Genomic DNA, 11387 nt, shown 5'->3' on the forward strand with positions numbered 1-11387 from the left:
ACCCTGATGCTTCCCCCCTCCCAGGCCAAACCAGAACTTCTTTGAAGTGCAGAAGGGTTTGCTCAATGTGAGGCCTGGCCCTGCCTTTCATCCTCCCCTTTATCCTCCTGTGTACTGACTGGTTAATCAGCAACCAATTTAGTTTTTTTTAATTGAAAAAAACCCGCAAAGTTGGTGCATTAAAAATCTTTGCATGTTTCCTAAGCCTACCAGCTGCAATACAGCTAAGAGAAATGTTAAGAATGGACTAAAAAGTGTGAAAGTGATAATGAAATGGTCACCTCCCACATCCAGCTAGAAACTGACACCTAGCAGGGAACAGAGATTTGGGAGGTTTAAAATGTCAGCAGGTATGGTTGTTGTGGGTTTTCCGGGCTGTATTGCCGTGGTCTTGACATTGTAGTTCCTGACATTTCGCCAGCAGCTGTGGCTGGCATCTTCAGAGGTGTAGCACCAAAATACGGAGATCTCTCAGTGTCACAGTGTGGAAAAGATGTAGGTCATTTGTATCTACTCAGGAGGGGTGGGGTTGAGCTGAGTCATCCTGTAAGAGTTTCCCCAGGTGTGGAATGTATTGCCAAGACCACGGCAATACAGCCCGGAAAACCCACAACAACCATCGTTCTCCGGCCGTGAAAGCCTTCGACAATACATGTCAGCAGGTATCTTTCTTGGAGATTTCAGGAAAGGGGTAGAAGGGAGAACAAAAATAATAAAACCTTTGGGCATGGGTGGGAAGCTCTCTTTGACTGTTTCCATTTAGGGAGAAGGAACCCCAACACCTGGCCTCCTGCTGAAGGCCAACAAAAAAGGAGAGAAAAAACACTATTGCTATGTGGAGGACTGCCAGCCTGAACAAAGGCTCCAAGATAATGTGAAGTTTTTAGAACACTAACTTCTTAGAACACTGTAACTTCTAGGTTAAAAAGTCTGTCTTAGGACAAGAGCTGCTATGGCATGTACAGAGTCAGAGTGAGGGACAGAGGAATTGCACATTTATACCTTTCTTCTGGATCCCTTACTTAATCTGTTGCTGTGCAGAGAGTATGTGTGTGGACATTTTCTTTATAATGTTTTATAACTTTTAATACTGGTGGTTATTCTCTGTATCATGCAGAACTTCACCATTCAAACATGATATTTTAAATGGGTGCAAGAAGAAGAGGGGCTGTCTATTGGCAAGCTGTTAATCCCCTATTGGTGCACAAGTGTAGTCAGCTTTCCACATGGTAACCAGATGCTGGGTAGCAGGAGACAGAGGTATGAAGCCTCTTGCCGTTCTCCTGTTGGGGGGTGGGGGTAACCCCCCCAGCTTTTCCACCAGTTGGACCACTGCTGTTCTTTTCATCTCCCACCCCATGGAATGTCTTGATTGGGGCTGGGTAATATAGGCCACTGTCTAGAGTTGTTCTCCTACTGAATTGTATGTTATTTATGGTTTTAACATAAATTTTAATAGTGATGTTATCCGCTCTGAGCTGGTTTGTGGGAAGAGCGGACCATAAAACTAATAAAATTTAATCTAAATGGCAATGCGGAAAAGGGAAGCTAGGCACACTAGTCCTCTTCATAATTCCATCACAGGCCAGTTGGTGGCAGCAGCGTACTGAAAGAGCGAGAGAAAACACCTCTGAGGGTTGCGAAAGCCAGGAGAGTGGTGCAGTGGTGGCTGGATAACCCAGGAAGCTGCTGGTGACCAGACACGTGGGAGGGCAAAACAGAGCAGTGCCTATGGCTCAGTGGGGCTATTCCCCCACAACTTATATTATATAATCTGCCTTGAATCTAATTGAGAAGGAAAGAAAATTCTCCCCACAATCTGTGGTCTTCATAGACACTAGGGAAAAGTTAGACACTGAATTATTAGGCACAAAAATATGCAACCCCTACTCCCGGCCATGCATAGACGGTTTCATTTTGATCCAGAGAGCAGTCTGAATGGGGACAACCAAGATTTATTGTGAAATCTATCTGATTATGACCTTGCAATCATCCATCCCTCCTCTGCACCCTCCCCCCTACAGAATATTGATCGTGCAGAGTCAACAATACAGACATGAACTTAGAGAGAGTTGAAAGCAGAATAAGAGAGAGAGAAAGAATTTCTATTTTTTCCTGTCCAGCTGAAGGATCTAATCAGATTTAAATGTCATGTTCACTCACCCTTCTGCTGCCTTTAGCAGGTTTTATCATCTCAAGATCCTGGAAGAGAAAAAACAAATAGGGGGAATGGGGACTAGGACCAGGATGTACTGCACAGACTACCTAGTAGTCAATCCTCATCTTGAGTATGTCCTCCCCCCACCCCCAGTTATGATGTGTACTGTATAGGAACTGGCTGAAAGTTTTGCAGAAGGTAGTAGCCACTAGAAGCAGATTATACCAATGCTATAACCTCTGAACTGTTACACTGAAATCTAGACAGGAGAATGATACAATTGGTAAGGCTATAAAGTGAAGACAATTTGATTGGCAACTCCCCTCCACAAACATAACCAAAGCTTAACTGTGAAGCCCAGACTTTAATTTGGGGCATCCAGAGATAAAGCAAACAGGCATTGAACAAAGTATTTGTGCCTATTCTGTTTCAAGGAATTTCATATGTATTATCAAGTTCTATTCTTATGAATGGAATGCAGTAGCAATTATATGCACAGGATATACATTCCAATCCAGGAGGAGCCCACAAGGGGGGACCTAATGCAAAGCTGGCCATCTTCTCCATCCCACCTCCACAGGCTGGTAATGGGCCAGCCCCCACTCCCATATCTATTTTTCCTTATAGAGGAGATTTTAAGTTTAAGAGAGGAAAAGTTGGATAGTTATTAACTGTTTTTATGTCATGTTTATGTTAGATTCCTATAATTCAGCACCTTTGAAAGATGTCATGAAGATTGGTATTTTACCAGCAGCAGTGCCCGGGGGGGGGGAGTAATTAGAGGTCTAGCTGGATTTCAACCTGCACGTTGGTATTTTAGTTTCTCAAATTTCAGTGGTTTTGTGCAGATGCTTGGAGTTTGTTGACTGATGCAGTCAGCAGTGTGAGAGGCATGAGATAAGGATGGGATTGGGAGGAATTGCTTGAATTGAGGGGAAACGGGAGCTCAGGCAGATTCAGACTCTGTCTCCTTCCCAGCTCCAAGGATGCAGAGCTTGGATTTCCACCCACCCCCCATCTTGATGCTATTGAATGCTGTTAAAATAACCAGCCTCCATGATCTGATGAACTATATACCTCGAAGGTGCAGAACTGGCTCTTTGAGAGCTTGTTTTGGTACAGATTTGTATTGAACACTGTGGGGCTGCTTTCAAATAAACCCCACTATTAAAATGTTATACTTGATTTCATTTTCCCATAATCAAACACTGTTCCCTCTCCCCAATAAGCTTCTTTTCCTAAATGTTATCCTTTCATAACATTTAATTCCCTCTTGATAAGTATACCAATTTCTGCAAAAATCTTAACCACTGCAATCTAATAAATTATGCAAACTGGACATCTGACAATTCACTTCAAGAGTGAAATTTTGGCTCAGGCTTCAACAGCGGCAAGAGCTTAGCCAGACCGAAGCCTTCAGTTTTCCCCTGATAAGCCTGCAAAGAGGGATGGAGCTTACTACTTCATCATCCGAATGGTCAAAGCTGATGTCAGATAGGATCGAGGTGCCAAGTTCTTCCACTGCAGACATCCTACCAGAGAAGAATGGGCAGGTCAGCGCAAAGGGGGGAAACATAAGGAGTATCATCCGTGAGTCATGTTCTGTTGTTCCACCCTCAAACTTCAAGTCCAGTTGGGGTAAGTCAGGAACATCTTCAAGAATCCACCATCACATTTCCCATTTGTTAATTCCCCTATTTCCCAAGAACTTCATGTGGGCCTGATAGTGGTAAGAAAACAGGCAATCACTGGATTATATATTCCTTTGAGAAGTAAGTTATGCTCCACCTCCTAGCAGGAATGACTGAGTGTCATCGAGTTAGAAGTAATTTCAGGCATGCCAAAAATCTGAAAGCATTTGAAAGTCAAAACCATGCAAATAAGGCATAGATGGCCCATGTCTATCAATGTCTTATTCTGCTATGCGCACATGCATAGGCAGACCATGATTGGTTGCAGTTCTATAGCTCAGAAACACCATATGTGTGTACAGCAAAACAAACGTGCACAATGAACACGTGACAATGGACACAGTTTGCTGGGTCTCCTAGATGGAAGTGGTTTATGTGCAGAGTACTTGACACAGTTGAAGTTTGTCTTACTCCAACTTCATTTTCCAGACTGCAGAACGGAAATATTAAAAGGTTGCTACATTTGTACATAACAGGTTGTTTCCCCAAATTTGATTAAGAGCTCCAGGATATTCTAAGGTAGAGATTTCAGCATTTTGAACTTTAGAGGGTTCAACGGTTGACTGTGAACTAGCATAATACAGTATTTGAAGCTGAACATCTCAAGTCCAAGGCTCATCTTATTTACTGACTGTGGAGTCTCCCAAGTAGAGTTATCCTCTTCAGTGGATTCAGAAGGGTGCAAGTCTGCTTAGGACTGCACTGTAAGCTCACCGAGAAGCCTTAGACATGCCACTTTCCCTTATCATAAGCCCCCTAATAGCTTTGTCCAGATGGGGCCCATAGCAGCTCCAAGGTGAATGTTTCATGGGGGCGGGGAGCATGGGGAAAAGTTTAGATTTGGTTTCCTCTGCGCTGCTGCTATGTATGAAGAAATATGCTTGGGAACATGAAACAGTCACATTCACTTTGACCCTGTCAGAAGCAGACAAGAGAGCAAGCTGTGAGCTGGCTTAAAATTAAGCACCTTGGCAGTGCAGGATCTCAGTCAATGTCTCATGTGGGCTAGCAGACCTGCTGTCCTCTAGGGTACTTCTCTCCCACCACCATTTACTTTGCAAATATATAGCAAGACCCCATAAATTGCCAGTGCTTTCTCATTTAAACACGCTAGCACTGCCTCTGTGGCTTCTTGCTACTCAGCAGGTTAGAAGATCTGAGCACTTAAGAGCATTACAGACACAAAAAGTACTACAAGCTAATAGAACTATGTAAGCCACTTTGAGTCCCTACTGGGGAGAAAGTCAGGCTACAAATACCAGTGTGGTGCAGTGGTTAGAGGGACTAGATTCTGGGAGCCCCAGGTTCAAATCCCCATCCTACCATGGAAGCTTGCTGGATGACCTTGGGCCAGTCACATACTCTCAGACTACACAGGTGTTGTGAGGATAAAATGGAGGAGAAGAGAACGATGTCAGCTGCTTTGGGTTCCCATTGGGGAGAAAGGCAGCATACAAATGAAGCAGATGAATAATAAAATTATTAGTATTGTTACACTTGCACTGCCAGGAGAAGTTGGTGCTGGAGCAGAGGACTGGGGCGGCCCAGGAGAACTAGTGCTGAGGACCAAGAGCAGTGGAGTCTGAGATGCAGACTTGTTTGTTTTATCTAGGTGAAACTGTAGCATCAAAGCTTAACCCCTTGATCCCTTGGGCACTCACTGCTTGCCAGGCAGCAGGGTGCTGCGACCGAAACATCGCCCATCAAAAGCAGCAAGGGCTGAGCGCTGGTCCTCCTTGAGAGGATTGATCTGTGAATCAGCCATCAGGTAGTCATAGATAAGCTGCAGCTTGCGCTCCTGAGACAGTAAGGAACAAAGGAAGCGCCTGTTAGAACAGAATGGTGGAGCACCCTCTCATGCCTCCCCCCAGCCTTAATAATGCTCAAATGATATGTATCTCTCTCCTGTGTGTGTTCTGGGGAGGGGGACGGGAACCACAGAGCTCAGTGCTCCCAACTTGGAGTCTCCCTACATGCGACCTCTTACAGGAGGACGCTCAAGTGAAGGGAGCTGCTTACGCCATTGAGCGAGCTGCTATTATGCACTTTAGAGGCTGTGATATTTTCTGACTTGCTGCTTTATTTATTGAGATTGCACATCTGTTTGAATTGTGGTTTTTGTAACTGCTTTGAGGAAGGGGCATCCGGAAACGGGAACTTCTTGCTGGCGAACCCGTCAGCAGTTACATTATTTATCTTTGAAATACTATTGTTAAAATTGATGTTTTGTGGGGTAATTTATGTACCTCTATATGTTTGTTGCAAGTCTTGGATCATTCATATCATTGTTAGACCCTTAGTGGTCTCTTTTTGAATTATTCACACATTTTTGATACTGTTCTAAACTGTCCTTGCCTGGTGTGCAATACAAACATTTTTGTTTACTCTGGGAGCAAGTGTTTTGCTGGGAGGATTGTGTGTTCTTCCCTTCTTCGGTTGGGAAAGCACGTTTTTCACCAGTATTTGGAGCTTGGATAGCTAACTGCTGCATGTAGAGTAATGTGAAGAAGCTCAATAAAGTTTGTTTTTCACTTTTGGTATATTTAAGTTCAGTAACGTTTCACTTAATTCCAGTTAGCTGGTCACGGTTTGGTATTTGGTGGGGTAGCTTTTTCCGTGCCTCTCTCGACTGTTTGGTATCTTTACAGAGCTGCAAAGATCGTTCCTCAGGGGGGTTGTTTATTTCCTCTTTTTCTCTGTGAAGGCTCTGTCAGTTTCACCTCCCCTTCTGGGAGGTACAGAGGAAATAAACAAGCCCCCAGAGAAGCCATCTTTATGGCTCTGTAAAAAGAGGATATTGACAGAGCCTTCCAATTGGTCTTTGAAAACTCAGCTTCCTGGCTAACATTGTGGCTTCCTTCACTTGAGCATCCTTGTGTAAGAGCAGGGGCGGATCAATAGGGAGGCAGGGGGGGTAGTCTGCCCCTGGTGCACCAAAGAGGGGGCACCGGGCGCAGCTGCCACCCTGGGAGTGCACGGGTGGCAAGACAGGGGGCGTGCTTGTTGTGTGCCCCGTCTTGTGGAGCTGGCAGTGGCAGAATGGGTGGCTGGGAGGCCGCCTGTACCATTCGCCTGCCCCACAGGACAAGGGGCGGCCAGCTTGCCATGCGCCCCTTCTCCTATGGGGCAGGCAAAAGGCAGCGTGGGTGGCTGGGAGGCCACCTGCGCCATTCACCTGCCCCGCAGGACAAGGGGTGTGCGGCAAGCCAGCCACCCCTTGTTCTGTGGGGCAGGCAAATGGCATGGGTGGCCTCCCAGCCACTCGCACTGCTGCTGCCAGCTCCGTGCCATGCCGGGACAGCCGGCTTGCTGCGGGGTGGCACACGCCGCCTGAATGATGACCTCATGGAGCGACGTCATCACGCAGTGCCAGGAGTGCATGCGCACTGTGTGCGCGTGCTAGTGGCTGGACTTCGGTTGCCCTGGGCGCTGGCAACCATAGATCCAGCCCCACGTAAGAGGTCTCATGTAGAGAGATTCTTGGTGTGAAGTGAAAAGTAAAGTAATGACTAGATGGGCTACTCCTTTTGGGGAGTGGTAAGACACACTTTTGAATACAAATTTAGGTAACAAAGCCCCTGCAATCTGAGTAAGTTAAGTAATTTGCACTGCAGTCATTTAAATGTTCAGGAGCACAGGTGCAGAATTACTGTATAATGTAACAGTCCAGAAGGGCATTTTTTTAGGAGAATAGGATTGTAGTCATGTTGGGGACGGGTGGAGAGTGGCAACAGCAGTGAGTGGCATGAGGACAGGATGTTCCTACCCACTTCCGTGCCAGCGACTGTTTCTTCTTCACCAGGGCTGCCTTTTCCTACCACTCTGCAGGAGCAACTTAAAACAGCGTGGAGGGTGGGGGGTACATAAGTGAAACTGCACAGTGCTGGAAGGACTGAGTGCTCTCCCCACAGAGCCCTGACCCAAATAAAAGCTTCAAAAGACCCTGGGAAGATCTGCGTATGGATCTCCCAGTAAATCATCTTTTTAATTTCTTCAGACATGGGAGTAAGAACATCTTTCTATATAAAAGGCAAGCTGTATTGGTGACAACTTACTTTTTATCCTGGTGTGTCTGCGCAGGAGCACCAGGATAAAAACTGAGTCATTGCCAATACAGCCTCTGGAGGATGCTGCAGTGGGAAGTCCAGGTGCAGCAGCCTGTCCCTCTGGAGGGCGCTGCCACAGCAAGAAGCGCAGCATTCCTGCACTCTGTTTTCTAGAGCTTGTTTTTTAAAAAAGAGATCTGTTGCTAGTGCTTTATAGAATCATAGGGTTGGAAGTTACCCCTAGGGTCATCTAGTCCAACCCCCTGTACAATGCAGGAAATTCACAAATACCCCCTGATTGCCCCAGTGACCCCCTGCTCCATGCCCAGAAGATGGTGAAAAAGCAACCACTCCATAGAATATAGACCATCAGCCCTATGAAGCATGAGCAGAAAGGGGAGAAACACCAGTACCAGAGTACTTATAATACATTCCCCTTCCCTCCCACTCCATACTGGAGGCACAGGACTACCACCAGTCCTGGGTTAGAGCAAAGACCAACCCACTATCCCTAAGGGCAAAGATGCAGCATTTGGCACACACAGCTCCGCATCCCTCCCCAGAAGCACCTGCTTCTCCAGCTCTGCTTCTGCCCGATGCCTTTTCTTCATCTCAACTTCCACTTGGTTACGGGCATGTTTCAGTTTCACCTCCAGCACGGAACGTTCAGACTCTGAATGGCGCAGCCGGTCCCTGGCTCCTCGCAAATCGTGGTCCAATCGGCAGCATCGCTGGCGCATTCCTTCAAGGCACCGAGCAATCTGGAGGTAGTCTAAGGTGGAAAGATCCAAACACTGAGAATAAAATGAAGGAGAGGAGAATGATGGGACCTGCTTTGGGTCCCCATTGTGGAGAAAGGCAGGATATATATAAAGTAAAATAAAAAATTAATAAATTAACTAAGCTTCCATGCTGTCCACCTTGGAAACCCATTTTCTGTTCTGGGCTCAGCCTTGCAACAGCTCCTGGCTATATGCCTACTCATTCCCCCTCACCACACAGTCCAGTCCTATCTATATGGGAATAGTGAACAAGGCTTCACACAAATTTAAGAAGAGGCAAGTAAAAAATCCAAAGCTTTTGTGTTTAATATCCTTTTCTGCCCTATTTTTTCCTTGTGATCACTCAGTGGTACTTTTTATATGTTCACTATCTGTAAATATCTCCAGACATGAAGATACAAAATGGACAGGAAACACATTGAGACAGATGATTTTCAGAGGGATCACATCTTAACATAGATCGTGATTTTTACGTTCCGATGTCTGACTTTGCAATGCAACAACTTTAAATGCAAAAGCATGGAGTGGATCAAGTGGGTTTCATGAACCAGAGTAGGGAGGGGGAGGATAAAAGGACTAGCTTATTCAGAAAGCTCAGGAAGGCAGCCTCACCAGAACTGACAGCAAGGAGAAAACTTAAGCTAAGCAGTGGTGGATGTCCCCAGGCCCCGCATATGGAGGGTCTTGGGGCACAGAGGAACTTCAAACGGCCCAAGAGCAAGCCAAGTTGAGTAGCCCATATGGCACTGTGAACCAGATCCCACCTGAGCAGTAGCCCTGCAGGGCAGTGGCCTACCAGAGCTATCCTAGCAAGTTGAATAGCCAGTCTGGCCCTGGGAGTCCCAAATGCAATGCCCAGTTAAAAAGATCTCAGGGGGCAGAATGCAATCGCTGCCCAAGACTCTCAAGGGATGCTGCCAGTTTGGGCAATGGGGCAGAATACAGTCTGCATGTAATGCCACCCACCCAAGAAATAAAACTGAGTTTTTTAGATGGATCACTAAAGATCATCGGAATCTGCTATGGGAGCGTGTAAGAGTCGTTACACATTAAGCTACCTTAGGAAACCAAGTTCAAGAAACAGACAAGGAGCCCCCCCGCCCCCGCCATTCACCTAGTTCGATAGAGCTGTTGAATTCGATGAGTTGCAGAAGCTGGTCCATGCGGTGCATCAATGGTATGCCCAGGCGACTCATCCTGCTAAAGACATTGCGGGAAACAACGGCGTTTTGATCCACAACAGCCATTCAAAAGGGGACAAAACTTCAAGGCAAAGCTCAGGAGTACAAAGATGCCAGAACACGCACCCCCCCCCCAAATTTTCGGGCATTGCTGCGGGTTTTTCCTCAAAAGCCCGTGAAACAATGACGTTCCCACGCCCACCCACAGGCTCCGAATTTCTGTACCAGCTTCCAGAAACGAAACGAGGGATGCCGGGGAGACAAACGATTAAGGTGCCTCCGTAGAAGCCTTTCGATAGAAATCCTACTTAGCAGAAAAGTCGCGGGGGCCAGGCCGAAACACCCGAATAGAAGAGCGGCTCTTTTTCTCCGTCCTCGGAAACCCACGCCTCGGGTGCAAGAGCAGCCTCCGCACGCTTTTCTACACGGAACCGCTTTCTGTCGACGCATTCCTCCGCCGACCCAGCAAGCACGTTCGGAGGGCTACATCCGCCCACTCCCCCGCCTGCCTGGCGAGCTCCTCCGCTCCTAGAAGAGGCTTCAGCCAGTTCGGCCTGTACTAGAAGAGGGGCCGGCCGCTCTGCTAAGGCCCGCCCCTGCCGTCCAGCTAGGTATACCTGCCCAATCAGGCATTTGCATCTGCCCAACCATCCAAAGGGCTAAATCCTAGAAATACGGTAAGGCTAAAAAGGCGCTTTAAATAGTTCCCGGGGGAGAATTTCCCCCTAGTTTAGACACTGGTGCCAAAGCGCCTCAAACCGAGACACATCGAGGTTTAGGAGCTTTCCATATTGATAGTTTAAGGTGGGCAGCAGAACAGCAAGATTTGAGTCCAGTTGCATTCTGTAGTGTCCTGGGGCCACTTTCCCTGCGAGGTGCTCTTCCACACCCACCCACGGTCAATTCTTCAGTTTCCCTGCCCTGGTAGAAAGTGGGTTCATACTGGCAAGGGCCCTCTGCCTTTAACAGGTTCTGCATCTGATGGTCTTCCTGTCCTGTTGCTGATTTAGTAAAAGGCACAAGGGCCCCTCGAGAGAAAAGAGGCAACTCTTTTATACATCAGCACTTTAGCGTCTCATGGTTCCTCTCAATCGATGGCTTGCTCCACTGGGCAATGAGTCTTCAGTAAGGTTTCTGTAGAATCCTGGACTGTCTCCTGCAACAACCCCGCTAGCACATCTTTCCAGCTGGAGATCTAAGGCAATAGGAGTCAACTGAATCCCAAATGGGTATGACTAGGAAACATCAGGGAGAGTATTATGTTATCATCAGTGCCAAATTTTCAGTAACTCACCAAGAATGCTGTTGAAAGTACAATAAAAGAGAACTTGTAGCCATTTGGATCTTGGAGTCCAATGTGCAGGCTTTCATTTAGGGTGCAGCCTCCACCCCAGAACTTAGCTTCAATAGCTGCATTGGTTGTGAATTAATACTAATTAGAAGTGCACCTGAGCAGAGGGCTGCCAGATTTTCAACCAGCCCTCTCTGCTGTGTCTTCAACAGAAGCATGATCTGCAACAATCAGCAGC

At 46.8% G+C, this 11387-nt stretch overlaps 1 protein-coding gene across 3 annotated transcripts in view; it reads right to left on the bottom strand.

The window, feature by feature from the left end:
• LOC129323968 (rac GTPase-activating protein 1-like) overlaps positions 1 to 10496 on the bottom strand; it is a 39825-nt gene extending 29329 nt beyond the window's left edge. For 2 of the 3 annotated variants that reach the window (XM_054970850.1, XM_054970851.1), the window contains exons 1-6: positions 10167 to 10496; positions 9792 to 9877; positions 8465 to 8667; positions 5511 to 5647; positions 3618 to 3690; positions 2164 to 2202 (exon numbers count right to left, since the gene is read on the bottom strand). In XM_054970850.1, the coding sequence (XP_054826825.1) occupies positions 2164 to 2202; positions 3618 to 3690; positions 5511 to 5647; positions 8465 to 8667; positions 9792 to 9873 (534 nt within the window). In that variant the 5' untranslated portion in view covers positions 9874 to 9877; positions 10167 to 10496. Of the gene's footprint in view, positions 1 to 2163; positions 2203 to 3617; positions 3691 to 5510; positions 5648 to 8464; positions 8690 to 9791; positions 9878 to 10166 lie in introns of those variants that run through there. The other variant, XM_054970852.1, reaches the window with a different exon arrangement.
• Positions 10497 to 11387: the final 891 nt, after the last annotated feature.

This window comes from Eublepharis macularius, chromosome 2 (genome assembly GCF_028583425.1).
Source record: "Eublepharis macularius isolate TG4126 chromosome 2, MPM_Emac_v1.0, whole genome shotgun sequence".
NCBI classification, from domain to species: Eukaryota; Metazoa; Chordata; class Lepidosauria; order Squamata; family Eublepharidae; genus Eublepharis; species Eublepharis macularius.